Source organism: Macaca mulatta, chromosome 14 (assembly GCF_049350105.2).
Source record: "Macaca mulatta isolate MMU2019108-1 chromosome 14, T2T-MMU8v2.0, whole genome shotgun sequence".
Classification (NCBI taxonomy): Eukaryota; Metazoa; Chordata; class Mammalia; order Primates; family Cercopithecidae; genus Macaca; species Macaca mulatta.
The window spans coordinates 45,452,805-45,475,043 of NC_133419.1; the positions used below are offsets into that span (position 1 = coordinate 45,452,805).

Below are 22,239 nucleotides of genomic sequence, written 5' to 3' on the forward strand. Positions count from 1 at the left end.
AAGCAAGCTATGGCCAGTTGCCTATAGGACACTCAAATTACCTTCTATCAGTGCACCAGGAGCTGGTCATAGTGGCTGCCTGATACTACTACACAGAACAAATAATGGGGTACCTTTTTTCACTCTTTAACTTGTTCAAACACTTCCGCTTCCACAAGAAGGTAGACAGATAAGCTAAAGTCATAATTCAAATGGAACTGAAGGCAAAGCAGAATTCCCTAGGCTCTGCATATTGAGAAAGCACATTCAATAGTAAAACATTTTTACACTTTAAAGACCTATTGTTAAGGCTGGGTACAGTGGCTCATGCCTATAATTCCAGCATTCTGGGAGGCCAAGGTGGGTGGATCACCTGAGGTCAGGAGTTTGAGAGCTCTGGAGGTAACCTGGGCATGAGGTAGCCTGGCCAACACGGTGAAACCCCATCTCTACTAAAAAAATACAAAAAATTAGCGGGGTGCCTATAATCCCAGCTACTCGGGAGGCTGAGGCAGAAGAATAGCTTGAACCTGGGAGGCAGAGGTTGCAGTGAGCCGAGATCGTGCCATTGCACTCCAGCCTGGGCAACAAGAGTGAAACTCTGTCTCAAAAAAAAAACCAAACAAAAACCTTATTGTTTTCACCATACAAACTCTAGGTAGTAAAGGTCATGAACGTCTCAGCCGGTGTGCGGACACTGTGTTTCCAGTGGTCCTCATACTCTCTTATCTGGACTGCAGCCACAGTCCACTTCCTTATCTTCCAGATCAGAACCTGAGGTAGGAGGGAGATGTGCACACTTTTTGTATTTATTAGAAGGAGGCATGGGTTAAACATTTTTCAGAAGAAACATCTTTGGTGCCTCTGCTATTGCCCCCAGGCTGGCATGACCTGTGGAAACCTGGCATTCCAAGGAGACCCTTATCTCCAGAATACAATACCCAGTCTTCTCTGTCTATAATTGAGCCCTAATGATTCCTATGGGAATCTGGACACCCTGAATTATACAACTGAAAGACCTTTGAGAGATCAGCTCTCTGACTCCTTCTCACCTCATGCAGGAACCCCTTCTGTAATATCTGGGTTACACAGTTTTCCAGATTCTGAGTGAATATTCCCAGGAACAGTGAGTGACAGGGCTCATGTCCTTGCACAACTGCCTCTAGTTTTGACAGGTGTAATTTTGGGCACGTTTTTCCTTATGTTGATTAATGGTCACTTGGTGTCTAGGCAATACAAAACCTAAGTCTAACTTCTATCTATGGTTCAAGTCTGGTCCACTGGAACCTACTGCTTTTCTAAGTACTTTCCATGCCAAGCCAATATTTGTACTTTCTACAAACATTTCTATTATGTTTTGGGGTTTGAATCCTGTACCTTCCTTGTTATCCATTCCTAAAAGAACCTCTGCCTCATTCTGAACCCCTTAAAACCTAGCACCAAGAATAAAACAGAGCTTGATATTGTCTAGCTAGCAGAAAATCTGTTGCCTCCCATATTCTTATCCTATGAATCCAGTTGAAAGTTAGGCTTTGTAGAGCTCTAAGGAAAGGTAAGAAAATCCTCAGGTCTACAGAGCCTAAAGGGCAGCAGGTGGCAGCACCAAGAGAACAGGCTTGGTTCTCAAGCTTCCTGAAACTGGTCGCACCCTTTAGTAGCTGTATGACCTTGGACAAGTGACTTCTCTCATCCTCAGTTTCCACATCTGTAAGATGGGGACAATCGCATGTTGTAGGCCTTCCAGGATTTCTACAAGAATTCAATGAGATAATGCCTGAAAAGTACCTGCCGCGTGAAAAGTACTCAATGAACATGAGCTGTATTATTAATAGCAGCAGCAGAACTGCTCCTTCTATCACCCCCTTTCTCTCTCTTTTCATTTCACTCATATTACCAAGCATACACAACAGGTCTGGTAGAAGAAGTTGGAAATGTGAGAGAGTAAAAAGACACAATGCCTCTGTTCAAGGATATTCTGGCCTGGGTGACAAACAAGCCCACAGAACCTAAGAGAAGCCATCTGGGAGGTGTTACCAGGTGTTTGGAAACTCAGAGGAAGGAGACTATTAATGTCCATCAACGTGCATCAGTGGAGGCTTCCTAGCTGCAGTAGACTCTTGAAGGACTGTGGCAGGTGGGTGGTAATTGATGGGGAGGAGTTTATGGACAGAGCAGACTCATGCAAAGGCTCAGTTACAAGAGCATGGTATCCGTATCAAGGAAAATGTCTGTGGTTCAGAGTGGCAGGAACAGGATGGCAGCTGGAGAGGGGAGAGGATGGGTGGTCAGGGAGGGGATGAAGGAGATGGCAGGAAATGAAGAAATGAGGCTGGGTAAGTCGATCATTTGTTAGCGTCTCAAATGCAAAAGGACAGCCCATGATGAGCCATGCTCTGTGCTAGGCACCAGGGATACACAATGTCCAAGAAAGACAAGGCTTGTGTCTCCACGGAACAGACACTCTAATGTGAGACTATGGGGGGAGGGCCTTGCATATCACGCTGGGTGGTATGGGGATATATTGTTGTGAACTGTATTTGCCACAGATGATCACAGCAACATCTCTGATCCCACATGCAAGGTGACCTTGCCATCCTCCCACTGACAGGAAGGATGCACCTTCCTCTCGAATCTGGAGGGCTCATGACTGCTTTGACCAATACAGTATGGCAGAAGGGACAGTCTCCGCCTTCCAAGGCTAGATGATAAAAGGTGAGGCAGCTTCTGCATTGTTCACTGTACCCTTTGCCCTTGAGCCCTGAGCTCCATGTAAGAAGTTTGCCAATCCCCAGGAAGCCAAGCCATGTGGAGAGGCTGCAGTCATCTTAACCTTCAAGTCATCCCAGCCCAGGAGTGAGACGTGGGAGTGAACAAACTTTGGAGTAACTCTAGCCTTCAGCTATCAAGTCAATGCTAGCCCTGGTGTTTTCCAAGCCGAGGCTCCAGACATGGCAGACCAGACACATGCCATCTCTGCCGTATCTTGTTCCAATTCCTGGTGCAGAGACCCCGTGAACATAATGACATGGTAGTTTCAAGAAGCTAAATTACAGAGTAATTTGTTTTACAGAAACAGTAACTAAAACAGAGTTTACTGAACAGGCAGTGAAGAGCCACTGAGGAATGTAAGCAGAAAATATAATCAGATTTGTGCTCTAGGAAGAGCTCTCTCACCAATGTGTGGAATGGGTTTGTTGGGATGGGCACTGGGATCAAAGGAAAGGAAATTGGTGAAAGGATGAATTGTCATCATCTGGGTGAGAAATATGAGCGGCAAGATGAGAGAAAAACCATAGTAAGAGACACTCAAGAAATGGAATCCATCAAACTCAGTGACTGGCATTCCACGAATAAGGGAATGAAAGAGTCTAAGATTCTGGGTTCTGGTTGTGGGGAAAAAAAAATGGATGGTGGAAACAGAAGAAAAACAGATTTGGGGGGAAGAAGAGCAATTACATTTTAGACATGTGTACACAGCGTCAGTGAAAGTACTGAAATGAGTGGTTGAATTCAGGCTCTGAAGTCAGGTTGTCCAAGTTTGAGTCCCAGCTCCCTAGCTCACCACCTCTGCAACCTTGGGCAAGTTACCAGTGTACCCCCCAAATCCCTGTGTCCTCATCAGGAGAATGGGAAGAGGAGTTCCTAGAACACAGAGATTAAAGTAGGAGGCCAGGTCCAGTGGCTCACACCTGTAATCCTAGCACGTTAGAAGGCTGAGGCAGGTGGATCACCTTAAGTCAGGAGTTCGAGACCAGCCTGACCAACATGGAGAAGCCCCGTCTCTACTAAAAATACAAAACTAGCCAGGCATGGTGGCATATGCCTGTAATCCCAGCTACTCAGGAGGCTGAGGCAGGAGAATGCCTTGAACCTGGGAGGCGGAGGTTGTGGTGAGCCGAGATTGCACCATTGCACTCCAGCCTGGGAAACAAGAGTGAAGCTCCATCTCAAAAAAAAAAAAAAAAAAGAAAAAAAAAAAGTAGAAAGAGGCCAGCTGTAGTGGCTCATGCCTGTAATCCCAACATTTGGGGAGGCTAAGACAGGAGGATCGCTTAAGGCTAGGAGTTTGATACCAGCCTGGACAACATAGCAAGACATCATTTCTACAAAAAATGTTTTTAAAAAAATTAGCTGGGTGTGGTGATACGTGCCTATAGCCCTAGTTACTCAAGAGGCTGAGGCAGAAGGATTGCTTGAGCCCAGGAATTCGAGGTTTCAGTGAGCTATGATCATGCTAATGCACTCCAGCTTGCACAACAGAGCTCTTAAGCTCCTGTCTCATAAAAAAAAAAAAAAAAAAAATTGAGGATGAAAAGAGATAATGTATATAAAGCACAGTGTCTGGCATTTAAAAGTGCTCAATAAACAGCAGCTGGTCGTGTTAATATTATTACAATGGTCATTGTTATTAACTGTTCTATATACTTGGTTAGAGGCTAGGCAGGTTCTTTGTACCCGGAGGGCCTGGCTGCAGGGCATTAAAGGAAAGCTGTTCCCAAGGAGCCTCACATACAAATCTGGTGCATGGTTTAGCCAACTGTAAAGTCCGTGTCAGTTTCTAAAATAGCTACACCAGCTTGCAAAGGAGTGAGAAAATCCAGTCTGTTAGCTGTCCTCAATCTCTGTCTCTCTCCGTCTCTCTCAATGGTTGAGTGGTTTTAATTAACAACTCCCACAGAGTAAGGCAAAAGTCACTCGATTAATAAAGCTCTAACTTGCCGTGCACGATTCTGAGGTCTCAGGGTGGCGCTGAGCTTGTAATTGTGGGTTTTGTTTGGGTTTGCCGTGGGTGAGGGTCTGAGGGAGTGGAATTTCCTCAGAGAAATTCGGGTACTACGTCTAGAAACCGTAGGTGACTGAAATGCCCACTTTCATGAGATTTAACAACAGGAAGCCACATTGCGGTAAGGCGCTTTGGTAAATCACCGTGCAGAATTGGCTCTTGATCTGAACTTTCCTGCCTCTGAGCACCTCATCAGTTTTCATTTCCAGCACACACAGAACCAGTTTTGCCCCCATTCACTTTCTGCATAAGCACTGGGGAATGTTGACACAAGTGTTTCTCATGCCACAGTAAAGACCTGTGACATTTAATTGAAATTAAACACATAATATTGCTTTCGAGGCAAAGAGAAGTATCTGCCTCTGCCCCTGCCACAGCCTCCATGGTCCTTGCACAAGCATTCTCCAACTATTTTTTTAAGTTCCTACGTAACTCACTCCTCTGTGCCTTACCCTTCCAAATGGTAATTTCAGGTCCCTTCATAGCTCCTTCAAATGGCACTGGGAGTATCTAGGGCTTCCGACGTTCAGAAGGTGCATGCTCTTCCTTTTTGGTCTTGCCTTCCATATATTCAGATATTCCGAGTGTGTGGTCTAGCTATAGTAAACCACCATCCTATAGGGTGCTTGGGAGCCCGGGCTTTGAATCAGCCTGGCTGAATGCTTGCTTCCACCAGTTACTGTCTATGTGGCCTGGCCAAGTAACTTTACCTCTCAGAGCTTTGTCCCCTTGATTGTAAAAGTGGGACGAGAAACAGTCTCTACTGCAAAGAACCAATGGAAAGAGTAAGTGAGAAAAGCATGTAAAGAGCTCAACACAGTGCCTAGCACATAATAAAGTCTCCAAAGCAGTTAACGATTATGAATTACAGTGCCACCACAGCAGGACTGGCAGCAAGTCATGGGTTAGCAGGCGCTATTGAGTCCTCTGTGGCCTTCCCCCTTCTCTATAGAGCCAACACCACATTTATTTTGTCCCATGTTTCTGACAACTTGAGTTGACTTCACCTTTTAAACTTCACTGCTCAAGTATGTGAGATTTCTAATTTCGAAACAGACGACTGGATGATTACAAGCACAAAGCTCTGGGAAAGGGATACAAGACTCCAGTGATGCAGTGGAGATAACCACAGACCCTGTCTCCCACTGTTCCCAAGATCAAGAAGTGAATGTGGGCTTGATTTATAGGTAGAAGGCTCTGGAGACAAACTTGGGGCCTCTCCTTAGGCTCGGAATCTTATTTCACTTCTGGGTCTCAAAAACCATCATCTCTCTGGAGGTGTCCATGCCAGTGTGTCTGTCTCACTCTGCAGTTATTTCAGGATTCAGAGGAAAGGACAAAACCTCCATTTCTCAGGGAGATTTCTTACCAGGACCCGGGGGACGCAGGAAGGGATGCAATGATTCTTCCAAGGCAGGCATACAGTCTTGATTTGTGGTGATATCCCAAGTAGGGTGCATTAGCTTTGAGCCCTTGCAGATGTTTATTCAAGCTGATGTGTTGCTCTCTTTGACCCTGGCCACAGGTGAGCTGCCTCCTCCCTCAGATGACTCATTCCCACTGATCATATGGCAAGGCCTGCTTACAGGCTAGGATGGCTGATTTTATGTGTCAACTTCACTGGGGCACAATACCCAGATATTTGGTCAAACACTAGAGTCCAGATATTGCTGCAAAGGAATATTTTAGATGAGACTGACAGCTAAATCAGTAGACTTCGAGTAAAGCAGATCATCCTCCATAATGTAGGTGGGTCTCATCCAATCAGTTGAAGGCTTTGAAAGACTGATGTCCTCTGAGCAAGAGGGGATTCTACGTCCAGACTGCCTTTAGATTTGGATTGCAACCCTGACTCTTCTCTGGGTCTCTCAGCCAGTAGGCAGGCCAATAGGCTGAGAGACCCAGGGAGGAGTTGATGTCACAGCTCAAGTCTAAAGGCAGTCTAAAGGTAGAATCCCCTCTTGGCCTGCAACAAGGGCACCTGAAGATTTTGGACTTGCTCAATGACATGACCAATTCCTCTACACACGCATACACCCATACTCACACAAACCTACACACACCCTACTGTTTTGTTTATCTGGAGAACCTTGACTAATTCACAGACCAACTCTGACCCAGCCAGGATCTATTTGGTCATTGTGCTCAAGAATAAGATGTTGTGCCTGACATCATCTTAGTAAATGTCCTAAATAAAATAAAAGACTAAAAAGGCAAACAGATGTAATAACTCCAATAGGGCTAAAGGAGCCACCAGGCTATCTGTGCCAAACACTTTACAAACACCATCTCCTCTACTCCTCCTCACACACCTGAGAGGTGTACCGCAGTTTAACACATGGGGAACAGAGGCTCAGGAAAGGAAGTAATTTCCCTATGGTCACAGCTGCCAATCAAGAAATATGAAGTTGGGTCTTCTGCCTCCAACTCTAAAGTTTCTTTCATTGTACATTTCTTCCAGAACAGCATGATGAGAGGTTCATGAGGTCCCAACAAAACTTAAGCTTCTTATCTTGATGTAAGCACAGGCACACATGGCCTTCTGTTTTGAGTCTTTCAACATGGGCTGACTGTCTCAGGGCCAAAATACTCCCAACCTCGTCCAAATGTTTCTTTTCATATTCACCTCAACTCGAACTTCGTATTCTCCAACCTTCCCATCATAAATCTGTTGAGCCACTCTGTAGCTGCCGGCCCTTGAAAAATACTGGGAAGGGTATTTTCAACTTGAGTGATCTACATGCTTAAGATAAAAATAAATACAGGCCAGGCACAGTGACTCACACCTATAATCTCAGCACTTTGGGAGGTCAAGGTGGGAGGACTGCTTGAGCCCAGGAGTTCAAGACCAGCCTGGGCAACATAGTGATACCCCATCACTATATAAAAAGAAGAAAAATACTAAAATTAAAAAAAAAAAGAAAAGAAATATGGATTGGGTTTTCTAGATGAGAACTATGCAAAGGCTTAGCAGGAAAAACAGGGGTGCTCAGGGACTGTCTGTGAGCCCCCAGGTGTCTGTCTTCCAGGTCCATTTGCATAGTACTGAGTAGAGAGAGAAGATGCCTACAGACCACGGCTCTCCAGCAGAGAGGGTGGCCTGGGCTGGGCGTGGTGGCTCACACCCGTAATCCCAGCACTTTGGGAGGCCCAAGGCAGGTGGATCACTTGAGGTCAGGAGTTTGAGAACAGGCTGGCCAACACGGTGAAATCCCATCTACTAAAAATACAAAAATTAGCTGGGCATGGTGGCATGTGCCTCTAATCCCAGCTGCTCTGGAGGCTGAGGCCGGAGAATCACTTGAATGCAGGAGGTGGAGGCTGCAGTGAGCTGAGATTGTGCTATTGCACTCCAGCCTGGACAACAGAGCAAGATTTTGTCTCAAAATTAATTAATTAATTAATTAATTAAATTTTTAAAAAGGGTGGCCCTAGAGGATGCAGAACAGCAGCAACTACAGCAAAGCAACAAAAGCACCAAAGTCACACTGGGATTCCAGGATATAAAGGGAAAATGTCAGTAAAATGGTGGGCCATCTTTTTCAACTCTTCCATGGGCTTAAGACAATTAAGTAACAATTACCCTCTAGGGTCTTCATTTTCTTTATTAATAAAAACAATATAAAGCCAGAGTGTGGTAGTTAGATAAGATACCTAGCACACAGAAGGGATGCCATACATGTCAGCTCCCATAAGCCACCCGGAGCTCCAGAGTAGGATGGAATATGTTTTTCCTGCACATGTAAGCACACTTCACTAAGAGTGAGCTCATAGGCCCCCTGGTAAGAACCTTGAATGATCAAAAGTTGGCACAGAAAGTAGAGTATCAAATGGTCCAGCTTTGAGAACAAATCACTGACTCCTCCTCTTGTCCATCAAGCCCCAGGGCACAGTCAGGGGCCTGGAACTGACTAGACACTTATTAAATACTTGCCAACTTGATTCAACTAACATGCAGAGTCTCGGTTGTGATGATTAATGGACTTAAGGTGGAATTTCCCTTAGTTAAACACCTGGGCCAGTCTGAGTAACGCCCAAATGCTAACTGTGTTTTGTTGATGCTGCTTACCAGTGAAGAGCCCCAGAAGGGCAGAAGGTCTGTTCCAACAAGACAGCAGACGGTCCAGATGGTGAGGGGGGAGAAGGAGCGCCTTGCTAAGCATGATTAGTCACAGCGGGCTTCTCTTCGCCCAGCCCGGTAGCTGTCGGCTGGAGGGTATCATGTTCATGCTGCCCACATGAACATCAGTTATGGTCTTATGTCTAAGGAGAGGTCTCACTAGCTTCTTACCCACTGTGGTTTGGGGAGGACTCATGGGGGGAAGAGCATGAAATATGTTGAGGACTTTTATCCTGCACCACACACTGAATTTGGTTATATCAGATTGAATCTAGGAAACATCCTCATTATGAGGACAGTTTGGAAGGGTCTGCCATGCCGCAGGCACTGGGCTAGCACTTTGCCTGTGTCACCTCGTTCAACTGTCACAACTCCAGGTATTATTATTCTCATTGGCAGCTGAGCACAGTGGGCTTCCCAGAAGGAGAAAGTGAGAACATACAAGGTCCCCACAGGACCTGCTCTAATTTCAGATCCACTTTGGAACCCCCACATTTTGCCTCTTCATGGTAACATTCACCACCATCTGCCTTGGGTTAGAATGAACTATTGACATGCAAGGTGGTCTTCCCCACTGGGCCCTGAGCTCCTCTGGGGGCAAGAGTTGGCAGGCTGTGGGACTGGGTTTTCCTAAGGCTCCTGAAATCATATTCTGCACTCTCCTTAAACATTCAGCCAGCCCTGGTCTGGGGGTTGCCTGGAAGGCCTGAGATAATCTGGGGGCACAGGATGGTGCTAACATGCAAGAGGGAAGGCTAGGAAATGACAAAGGGTCTGAGGATAGACACCAACTATCTCCCAGCAGTTACAACACAGGCCGGAGCTTGGAAGCCCTCCTTATCTTCTCTGTCTCCTTTGCGTCCCCTGTCTAACTGGCCCCCGCGTCAGGCTGAGTTGAATGTAAAAAGTGTCTTTAAGCTCATTGTGCATCTGTTTCCCTGGCCCTGGCCTTACCCAGCCCTGTGCCTCTGCTGCGTGGTCTCTGGAATAGCTTCTAACCTGAGCCCACTGCCCCCCGACCTCCATCTTGAATCTGCAACCCACCCAGGCACCAACCTCATAATAACACGACAATGCCTGTATGTCCTCATGCCACTGGTCTGCCTGGGCCCTTGTTTATCCTGCGAGGCCCAGCTCACGTGTCCTCAAGGTGCTACCACTGCTGCTGGTAGTGACAGTGGTGGACAATATGGCAGCGAACCCTGCTGAGTGCTTACAGCATGCAGGCCAGGCACTGGGCTGACGGTGCACACCATGATCTCACTGGAACCTCACATCAAACCTATGAGATGCGCACAGCGGAATTAAATAGGCTGCTCAAGGACACACAGCTAACCAAGTGGTAGAACCAGCCTGGACTGCAGGTCAAACTCCACAGCCCACACTTCCCACCGACCCTCACCTCATGGTACGGGTGTTGGTGTTTCAACACGAGCCATCGCTTCCTCACTGGCCTCCTTCGCTCACCACTTTTATGCTGACCTACACAGTGCCCTGTTGCATGATCTTCCCTTCACAGCATTAGGATCTTGGCGACCTGGTCTTATTCATTTCCCTCGGCCTCAGTGCTTTTAGCGTAGTCTCTAGCATATAACAAACTCAATACACACTTTTTACAGGGGATTTTACTGCTTTTTGCCTGGAGCCTTCCCAGAAGGTAGGCCAAAGGAAAGGTTTCCAGTGTCCAAGGCCAGAAGAGCCTATGCTTTGGAAAGCTACGGGAGGAGGAGGACATCTGTAAAGGTGGGTGGCAGGTGGGGAGCAGCCCCTTTGGAGGCCTCTCAAGAAGGGCCTGAGACTTCCTTCTCCCAAAGCACCCACTTTTGTTCCCTTCTCCTTCTTCCTTCCCACAGGATGCAGGGGTGGGAGGGAGGCAGGAAGGGATTCAAGCCTCAAAGCTAGATAGGAAATTCCCAGGAAATCGAGGCCCAACCCTAGTTTCCTGAGAAGACAAGACACCCATTTATTTATTTTTTCTCTCTCTTCCCCATAAATTACTAAGCCAGCATTTGCCATTAGACATCTGTGGCAGTGTGGGCTGCCCACGTCAAAGCTGGACCACACTTCATTTCTCCATGGGGCTGTCCCCCAGTAAATCTCTTTTTAATCCATGTCTCAGCCTGCTAAGTGTGTCGTCACCAGCAGTGGACAGAGTGCGCATGGGAGTGCTGGAGAATTTCTCCTCCTCCAGCGGGCTGGCAGCTCAGTTATTCTTTCTCCTCTGATGAGACTGCCTACCCAGATGCCAATAAGGGCTAGTAGATTTCCTGTACTCAGTACATCAAATGGGTCCACCGTGGAGGGAGAAGAGGTGTTCAGTTGATGCTGCCCCAGCCATCAGGGATGACTGATCTTGGTAGCCAGAGCCATTCATCTGCCAAACCAGCCATGTCAGACGACATCACAACCACGCAGGGAAAGCTGTCATTTGTTCTGCAGCACTTGGGGAAATTAATCTTGCCCTCTGCATGACTCTGTGCTTGCTTACTCTACCTAGAGAGCTGCTCAGGAAAACAGGGACCATTGTATTTGCCTGGGATATTTAACACCAAGGAAAATATCAGACAGGGAAAAGTATTTATGATTTCTATGAATTCATACACTATTAAGAGCTGTCAGAAATAGACACCGAGGGAAGCAGAGAGGCACGGAAAGACCCCTAGACTGGATCCGGCCCAGCCCCATCACCAACCTATTGGGCTGCTCTGGGCCTGTACCTTCACCTCGGAGCCTCGTTGCATCTTTTAAGTTTGTCTGTTTTAAGAGGAGGGCAGTGCATTAGCGGCAAGTGACTTGCGGTGACATAATGAGAAATATATATTTGGTCTCTGCTCCTCGTGTCTGGCACAGAGCTCCTAAGTCTTTGGAATTTCTTGATGGGGTAAGAGGAGCATCTTTTGTTATTCATAGCAAACCCCTTTCAAACATACCTGGGCTTCTGCTACTGTGGTGACTCTTGGAGGATAGGAGCTGGTTGCGAGACAAACCAACCATGTGATTAGAGCATCGGAACTTTCATTCCTGCCTTCTGACCTCCAAGACAGTAAGGAAGGGCTGGAGATGGACTTAATTGCTAATGGCCAATGATTTAACTAGTCATGGCTATATAATAGAGTCTCCAAAAAACATTCAACTATGGGACTCAGAGAGCTTCCAGGTTGGTGGACACACAGGGGTGCTGGGATGATGGCACTCATGGAGAGGGCATGGAAGCTCCGCACCACCCCCACACCTTGCACTATGCACCTCTTCATCTGGCTGTTCATTTGTATCCTTAGCATATGCTTTAAAACACACCAGCCACAGTAAATAAAAGTGTTCCCCTGGGTTCTGTGAGCCATTCTAGCACATTACTGAATGTGAGGGAGGTCCTGGGAACTCCTGATTTTCAGCCAAGTTGGACAGAAGCATGGGTAACCTTGGGACCTAGGACTTGTGATTGGCATCTGGAGAGAGACAGGGAGACAGAGAGAGAGAGAAAGAGAGAGAGTGTGTGTTTGTGTGTGCAGGGCGGTGGGGGGAGCGTGGCAGTCTTGTGGAACTGAGCCCTTAACCTGTGGGGCCTAGGCTAACTCCAGGTAGATGGTGTCCAAATTGAACTGAATTATAGGACAGTCAGCTGGGGTAGGAGAATTGGTTGTGTGGGGAAAGCAACCCACACATTTCGTGTCTGAGTGTTGTGAAGAGAGAGTTTCCATTCATTGGCACCAAGCCCTATAGATGGGTCTGTCCACACAGCTGAGTCTTTACCTTTCCTTGACAGCTCAATCTTCCTAATCCCACTGAGACCAGCCCACTGGCTGGCTGGCAACCTGAACTTCCCAAGCCTTCCAAGAACACCAAAAGCCAAGATCATTTCAGTGGGATCAGCCTAGAGAAACAAGAACCTATCCTTTCCAAATCTCAAGATGCCTGCCACACCCTGCTGGAACCTGCCATGAATCAGTGCCTTTCAGGACAGCCTCTCCTAAATTCATTTATCTTGGCTCCAGGGTGCGTTAGGCTGTAAGGAGTACTCTGGCTTTCTCTCCTCTCAGTCCGCCAGAAACAACAGCCTATCAAGGTCACTCCAGGTCTGGTCTGGAGAGATTCACCAGATAAGAAAGAGCCTTTCATGCTATTAATCTACCCCCTTTGACTCAGGGTGCTGCCTGCTATGTTCTATGCTGACTTGTTGAGAAACACCTCACACATTTGTCCCATAATGTTCAGTGAAGGAAGGAAGAGATGAACAGGGGCATGTCTATCTTCCATCAGTCCACATGGCAAGTGTTCCTAGTTCTGTTTCTCTTGTACTGATAATGTCAAGCTCACAGGGTTAGAGGCAGTCCAAAATGACAGGGCCCAGAAGAAGAAAGACATGTGACTAGGTCCTCAAACTCAGTGGGGCTACAATCATAGGCACAAATTCATTTAGAGAAATATGGTTGGCCTTGCCATTCTTAAAGTTAGTTGTAGCATTCGCTTGATATTTTTTTTGAGACAAGGTCTTTCTCTGTCACCCAGGTTCGAGTGCAATGGTGTAATGACACCTCGCTGCACCCTCAACCTCCTGGACTCAAGTGACCCTTCCACCTCAGCTGGGACCACAGGAACATGCCACCACGAACAGCTTTTAAATTTTTTGTAGCAACAGGTCTCACTATGTTGCATAGGCTGGTCTTGAACTCCTAGGCTCAAATGATCCTCCCATCTCAGCCTCCCAAAGTGCTGGGATTGCAGATGTGAGCCACGGTGCCCAGCCAACAAATATTTATTGACTACTTACTATAGAACAGGCAGGCACTGTGCCAGCCAATGAAGATACAGGAGCACTCAAGACAGATTTGACCTTAACCTTTAGAACTTACAACAGGTTTAGGTTTTGTCTTTCCTATCTCATATATATAGATATATATAAAAATATATATATACACACATGCACACGCATACATATACACACATACACACGTATACACACACACATACATACAAACACTAATAAATCAATTCTGATGTAGTGCTACCAGTGCTAATACAGATACAGCAAGTATCAACGAAGCGTACAGAAAAGTCACTACCTCTGCTTGGATGGAATCAGAGAGACGACTGACAGGCAATAAAGGAAAAGATAGGCTGGGCACGGTGTCTCACATCTGTAATCCCAGGACTTTCAGAGGCTGAGGTGGGCGGATCATGAGGTCAGGAGATCAAGACCATCCTGGCTAACACGGTGAAACCCCGTCTCTACTAAAAATACAAAAAGTTAGCTGGGCGTGGTGGCGGGCGCCTGTAGTCCCAGCTACTCGGGAGGCTGAGGCAGGAGAATGGCGTAAACCCAGGAGGCAGAGCTTGCAGCCAGCTGAGATCATGCCACTGTACTCCAGCCTGGGTGACAGAGCGAGACTCCGTCTCCAAAAACAAAAACAAAAAAAAAAAAAAGGAAAGGTACAGGGCATTATACATGCTAATGATGCATGAGAGCATGAAGCACCCTCTTATGAACAAATAATACAAACAAAAATAAAGCATAACAACTATCCATATAGCATTTACATTGTATTAGATATTACAGGTAATCTAGAGATGATTTAAAGTATATAGGAGGATATACATATACAAAATATACAATACTATACAATTTTACATGAAAAACTTGAGCATCCACAGATTTTGGTATTTTCTGGGGGTCCTGAAACCAATCCCTCATGGACACTGAGGGATGACTTTAATTAATTCAGCACGAATGAGTTCCTCAATTTCTGAAGAATGGAGTCTCCCAGCAGGCATCTGTGCCCATATTTGTCGATGGAGTAATTCCTACCACCAAGGAGGGAAAACAGCAGCCCCTAAAAAGCCACTGTGGAAGATGAAATGCTTACACCCTGGTTTCTCTCCACACTAGGCTATTGATCAGCCTCATTCTCAAAAGCCAACATCCTTAGCCCTAAATATCGCCAGCCAGGAAGGAGCTTTAAACCAACACAATGACTCACAGTGAAAAGGAATTGAAACCGCAGCATCACATCCTCTATCAGCCACTAGATGGACACCACAGGCTAAGTTGGCTTTCTCCAAGTGTTCTGTAAATAGAACCATTGAGCTTCATAGCGTGTGGTAGCGAGTTATATAAGCATAAGGTCCTGTCAGGGTAGGCATCAAGAACGAACAGACCATTCTCAAAATATTAAATACCTGCTATGTCCCAGTCTCTGGGTTTAGAAAAATAATGAGTGCTGTCTGACTGCTAGGAATTCCAAGTTTAGTGGAGAAAGACACACACATACACACACACACACACACACACACACACACACACGCACGCACACCATTTCTTATGCATCTCAGATTCTTGCCTATTCTTTTCAAGCTCCGTCTCTAATATTCAAATGTTAAGAACTTGTTCCAGTTCACTTGGCAGAGCCAGGATTAAATCTCAATTCTGCTTGCCTTTTAAGATCATACTCTTTCCTCAATACCATTCAGTGCCTCTCAAACATTTCCCATGCGAAGTGAAATGCTTATACATAAGGGTAGGTGTGAACCAAGACCATCAGAAACATGTGAGTCAGAGCTAACTCTGACTGGGGGAGTCCCAGAGGACATCACGGGGGAGATGTTTTCTTCAGGATTAGTCAGATGGGCATGAGGGGAAAGGAATTCCAGGAAGAAAGCAGCATGTCCCAAGAGGGAGGGCTTTGCAAATGCAGGAACCAGAGACAGGGCTTTGCAAATGCAGGAACCAGCCTTTGGTGGTGGCAGGTGGCCTAGAGCAGTGGGAAGTCTGGAGTGTGTGAAGGGAAATGTGGTCGGGGGTAAGTCAGCGAAGGTAGGTGAGGCAAAGGCCATGAAGGGCCTCCACAGTTAGTTAAGGCGTTCAGATCTGTTCCCACAGGCAATGGGAAGTCATCAAAGGTTCTGAGAGGGAGAAACTTCTGATGTTATATTTAAAGGGTCAATTTTTGTCCATAAAGGGATATATATTTATACTTTGGAACATTGTACAACTCAGTGCCTCCTTTGAAAAGAAAAAAAAATCATTTCAAACATATGGACATGGAGTCTGCCCCTTTAATTTTATTCTGTACCATATGGCACTTTGAATTTTAGAATATGAGTAGAAGATTGACTTCACAGATCAGAACCTAGTAAGAGAAATCTCATCTGTTATTTTAATTTCCTCCCCGCTATAGCCAATGCCCAATTTATCAATCCAATAAAAGGATTGAGTGAGATCAAATAACAACCTGTAAAGTACTTAGACATGCCTGGTATATACCAGGCACAATATAAGTATTTGAGACACACACACACACACACACACACACAAAGTGTAAAAGGCATTTGCTCTTAATTTCTTAGCTAAACTACATGGTAATATGGTAATAAAGTAATTTCAGCCCTACCATAGGGAGAACTGAAGGATATACACACGTGCACATGCACACACCAATACAGAAAAATGAATAGGGGCATCAAAAAATAGCTGTCATGCCAAGCCAAGGTACAGCATCACTTTAAAAACAGAGTTCTTGGGTTTTTAGAAACCAGAATTTACTTCCATATCAGATTTTCTAAATAAACTTGTCATAAACTTTTACAAGAACTTTCCTCAAAGAGCCTCTGTATGGATTGATATATTACTCATACATCAAGGCTATGTTTCTACTAAGCCAAATAAACATCTGGACAAAAGCTTTAATCATTTCATTGTTTCCAAGCGCCTGGATGTTTGAGGGCGATAAGGCATCTAGACCCTGACTGGGATTTTGGTCTTTATCAGATACAACTGCAAAGAGAAATCCAGCTGAAGGTTTAAAAACCATATTAATTGTAGTGCTTCAAAGCTCAGGGAAGTTAAATGACATGCCTAACGTCATAGAGCTGGCAAGAGGTTGGGCAGGGTTTAAGCCCTGGTCTGTCCAATAAGATATCTCAGCCTATTTCCCTTTCACTACTTCAGTTGCCTCAACAGTGCCTTATTCAGCAGATTCTGAAGCACAGAATAACCAGCCTTTCAATATTTATAATCTTGCCAGTTTATAGAAAGAAAATGATATGAGTAGAAAAGACATTAACTGTCTTGCCCTGAACTCTGCATGTAAACACGAACTGGTAACTTAGCCTCACAGCAGAAATTCACATGCATTTCCACAGAGTGGAGACATGCTTAACAAGTGTTTTAGAATGCTACAACTAGAAGGAGCATTAGGTACCATCTGGGCTACCTCTCCTCATGCTGAGGGTACATTTCTACATTAAAAGGAACAGGAAGAGAAACCAGACCAAAGTTCTCCAGTTTCAGTAATCAGGTGCTTTGCTTACATTTCTGAACTTTTTATCTACACTTGCTCTAAGTGCTATCACACATGCTAAAACGTAAGCTTGGCAAAGCTGGAACTGAAATGTAAACATTGGTGATTTTACGCAAAGGTAAAGGCTCTGGTTTGGATGGTTAAAGAAACCAGGAGTTTCTCACTCCGCTAGCGCTAAGCTTCAGGTTAGAGTGTTTCAATGTCTCCACCTTGTGGACATAATCAACACTACAGCAAAATAAATTCACTGGCCATCTTTTTATAATTAAGACTGGTTTGACAATAAACTCAACTCTTTATTACAGGATACAAAAACTGCAAAACCAGCCAGATTTTTTTTGGTAGTATATGAAAATGGGAATTGATAATAATAAATCTGAGTCCATGCTAGATACCAAAAGTCTTCTAAACAATAATACAAAGATTACATTATGCGCAATTCAGTTGTAGTTAATAGGTGTATGCTATTGTTTTTCATGTTTGTAGAAAACTAGAAAAAAAAATGATGCTCTAAGTTGACCAGGTCATTTAATTTCTCAGTCCGTTAATTGCGCCAGCTATTCCAGGTAGCAAAAATTTGTTGTACTGTAAGGTGTTGGGGCTCAGAAAACACTACAAAATAAAGGCTTCAGAAGCGAAAGTTTTTCTCTGACCTTTTCCTGCCCTCTGGTCTCTCAATCCTATTTCCCCTGAGGCCAGCCATAGAAACTAGAATCCCTCTGCCCCCAGGTGGGCCATAGAAATCAGAACACTTTTGCCCCAAAGCCAGCCATAAAACCTCCAAGCCATTACTCTAATTTCCCCTCTTTCTTTCTGTGTGAATCCTGGGCATAAGGAAATTATCTGAGCCACCTTGTTTGATTGTAGAAACCTTCATTACAGAGAGGGCTCTGCCCCATACCCAGAAGGCAGGAATGCTGCTCAGAAGGGCCAAGAAGAATCTAGACAGACAGACCTTCCCGGGATTCCCCACTTTATCTACTAGCATTAGATCATACCCTTTTTGCCCAATCATATTTCTACACAGCTGTCCATACTTTGTAGAACCTAAGCATAAAATTGGACAATTTTCCCTATATCTTTGGGTATTTACTCTGAAGGCTTCTGTGTATATAAAGTAAATTTGTAAGTCCTTTCTCTAACGAATCTGCCTCTTGTGAGTTGATTTTCCAGTGAACCTTCAGAGGGTGAAGGTGAAATTTTCCTTTTCCTCTGCAAAAGGTTTGGTGGATCCTATTTTCAAAGATTTCCCTACACAAGATAGTTCTAAAAGTGACAGGTTGAAAACCAAAGCACCTCTATGCCTCAGCTTTTAATGAAATAAAAGAACATTTCTAGTCACAGAGGTAGAACGGAGGAAAATTAATTTTGAAATAAACTCTAGTAGTTGTAATATTTCAATACAGCAATAAAATGTTGGCAAGATGATACACTATTATGCTCTGTCTCTAATAGCTGCAAGCCCTTGGGCAAGTTATTTAACCTTCCTGGACTTCACTTTCCTCATCTCTAAAATGGGGATTGTGATATCATCTACCTCAAAGGATTGCTGTGGAGATAGAACAAGAGAGTATAAAAGTAAAGCATCTAGCACTGTATTTGGCATATAGGAGAGTTAGCTATTATTTAAATTATAAAAATACTGACTCACCCATCGGGTTCTTGATCATTACTTTCATGGAAATGAGTGGCACAATTAGTATTTCTGCTTTTTCTTATCTGTAACTTTAACAGCTAGAACATTCGAGGTGGAAAAGATCTTGGAGAACTTCTGGGCAAGTCACGTTAACAGATGAAGGAAGAAGTCTCAGGCGACTGAAATAACTCACTGCACCTTAAGTCTGCAGGGTGATCTGAGAGGGGAGCATGAACAAGTTGCCGGCCAGGCCTCGTGCTATACAGTCATGGCAGGCTCCACCTGAAAGTTTCCTTAGACATCATCTCATCACCCGCTTTACTTCATATGTGAGCACACAGAGAAACAGGGAGGCTGGGTTTGTTCATTCACTGATTCCCATGTTCATTGACTTAGCAATATTTATGAGCTCCTATTATACACAACACACTGGGGATTCTGCGGTGAACGAACAAGACAAGTCCTTGCTTTGTGGTGCTTATTGCTGCAAGTAGGAGAGGGCTGGGAGGCAATAAAGGATATACACATAATCAGGCTAATTTCAAATAGTGATAAGCTTCCAAAGGAGCCTGCCACAGAGTGGTGGAGATGCCTAGGGCATACACACACCTACTTCAAATTGCACGGTCAAGGAGGGCCCCTCCAAGGAGGTGTCAGCTGAGCAGCAAGAAGGACCTACCACACAAAGATCTGGGAAGCAGAATCCAGGCTGAGAAACAGCATGCAAGGCTGTGAGGTGGAAAAGAGTTTGACAAGATTGAGGACTGAGAGGGACAGCTGCAGCAGGGAAACAGGTAGGAGAGAGGAAGATGAGATCTAAAAGGTAGGTACAGGCCAAATCTCATAGGCCTAGGGAGGTCGTGTAACCTGCAAGGATTCCATCCTTAGTGCAAGGTTTGGTTTAAGGGACTAACGCGACATGGTTTGTTTTCGGGTGTCACTCTGCTGTTTGTGAGTTACTGGCCAAGCCTGGACTACCCAGGCCTTCAGACTCACAGCCCAGCAGCGTCTCCCTCCATGCCACACAGCCTTTGATATGGATAGCAGAAAGTTTGACCTCCTCCGGAAGACTCAAACAGAGCCCTACAAAAGGGAAGCCAGGTGCCAAGCTTGCTTTCTCTCTGGGAAAAAGGGCGGCCCTGGGTACTCACCCGCTTGTAATGTCATCGGTCCGGATGTTCTTGCTCAGAACGTCCCCATCGCTCATGTAGCCAGGGGCGTCCATGCTGATGCCTTCCAGGTCCATCTCATCTCCCGCCTTGTCTGAGACGTCCACGTGGCAGATGCTGCTGCCCCGGGAGGCCAGCTGCCTTCTCAGAGGGGCGGAGTACACGTAGCGACCTGACTCAGTGTTGATGAACCGGCTGGCGTTGGCTCGAGGGGGGTACCCGTTGCCCATTGAGGGGGCATCTCCTGCTTGGAGCCGAGGGCTGGACTGGCCCAGTCTCCAGGACAGAGGTGTGGGCCTCCCTGTCAAGCTGAGTATGCTGCGGCCACTCATCTCCGTGGTGACATTGGTGTCAAACGTGGTTTCCAATGTGCTAGAAACAAAACCAACCTGATTAGACTCAAAGGTACCTAGTATCCTTCACAGTTTATATGTTCTTTAATTATTTAGAATTATGAAATAATCCTCATATATAAAATAGGATAAAACAGCTGGCCCCATGTACCACCTGGTGTGCTTCCCCTGCTCAAAATGAAAAAGGAAAGCCGCACATCTACATAACATTCTGAAAAGCCTACTGGAGACTTTCCCTGCTAAAACATGGTACAAGAAACAAATTCCTTTAATTAAATGACCTTAACTGCTAGAATTTTCTTTCCAGGCCGGATGCAGTGGCTCACACCTGTCATCCCAGCACTTTGGGAGGCCGAGGTGGGTGGATCATGAAGTCAAGAGATCAAGACCATCCTGGCCAACATGGTGAAACTCCATCTCTACTAAAAATGCAAAAATTAGCTGGGCATGGTGGCACACGCCTGTAGTCCCAGCTACTGGGGAGGTTGAGGCAGGAGAATCACTTGAACCCAGGAGGCGGAGGTTGCAGTGAGCCGAGATTGCGTCACAGCACTCCAGCCTGGCGACAGAGAGTGAGACTCCATCCCCCTCCCCCACCCAAAAAAAGAATTTTCTTTCCATTCTGGGAAAGAAAATACTAGAAAATGCTGAGCTGATTAGGACGGGGCATGAAAGTTCCTGCTTGCCCATTCATTCTAGGATGTCGTATCACAGCCCTCTTTTCCTAAGGGTGGGATTCTCCACCCACCAGGAGTTCCTGATACCACATTTTACATCCTCAGCTCCCTCCCAACTGAGCAGTGGACACAGTTCTAATTTTGTAACCCTCTGAGGTTCACTTCCCCCAGACTTTTGCTTTAAATCACAGATTTCATCCAAAAAGTCTGGAAAGATTGGTAAATGCCTGGGCTTGAGTTCCCTCTTCAATCAAGTTACACGGACCAGAATCTGCCCAAGGATGAGCTCAATCTCTTGGCAGAGTCCGTCTTCCACTGTCTTCACAGCACCGCAGTTTCTTGCAGCCCAGTCAAAACTATCATCTATACTTTCACAGGAAAACTGCAATTTCCTCACTGAGCAAAGAGAGTGAGATTCTACCCTGCAGAAGAAACCACTGAAGTCTTCCCTCCTGTCATAATTACCATCCCACCGTGAAACTGCTATGCCAACATTAAGTCAGTGTCAGTGACGACGGTGGAAAGACGGATGTTTCACACTAATGGTAGAGTCACGAGATCCAATATCTGACTCCCTTCATTCAGATACCTAAAGGTTTAAGACGGTACCACCCCCAAACCCCCGAGTTTACTTTCCTCTGGAAGAGCCAATTTGCTCCCTTAAGCTGTTTTTGTTTTCCTCTGATCTTGGAAGTGGCCTTATTTTTCTCGGATTGGACCCCTTGTTTTGGGCCTCAGTCCTATTGGAGATGGAACCCACAGTGGTTAACCCCAATCTGCCAAAACTGCTGACAGTGGAAGCCCCGTGGTTTCCTTGCCATAGCCACTTATCAAAGAAACTGAAATTGGAGAAGCAAAGGAGACTCTGTGGAAGCTCAGTGGGGACAACGAGAACTTTCCTTGACTTCCACATACTATAAAACCTCCTCCTGCCCAAATCACAAAGGACATCCCAGGGTTGCATCCTCTTCAACTTCTTGTTCAACAATGAAAGTACCTGATAAATGTTTCCAATATAATCCTAGATTTCATCCAACTAAATCAGAGTTTAAACACGATCATAAGTTTTTATAAATATTTCCTTACATGTTTTATGCACGTGCATGACTAACAATATTACAGAGTGCTGCATATCAGAAGAGTGGGTAGGAATTCAAGTTATTCAGTTTATCACACAGGTCAAATACAGTTCACCTGCTCATTTCAACAGCACCAGATAGTTTTAGAA

The 22,239-nt window shown here is 45.4% G+C and overlaps 1 protein-coding gene across 7 annotated transcripts in view; it reads right to left on the reverse strand.

Annotated features, from left to right (window-relative positions):
• The window catches only part of NAV2 (neuron navigator 2), a 409,147-nt gene that overhangs the window by 155,378 nt on the left and 231,530 nt on the right, over window positions 1-22,239 (reverse strand). For all 7 annotated transcript variants that reach the window (XM_077964833.1, XM_077964832.1, XM_002799608.4 and 4 more), the window contains one exon: window positions 19,964-20,353. In XM_077964833.1, the coding sequence (XP_077820959.1) occupies window positions 19,964-20,353 (390 nt within the window). The remainder of the gene's footprint in view (window positions 1-19,963; window positions 20,354-22,239) is intronic.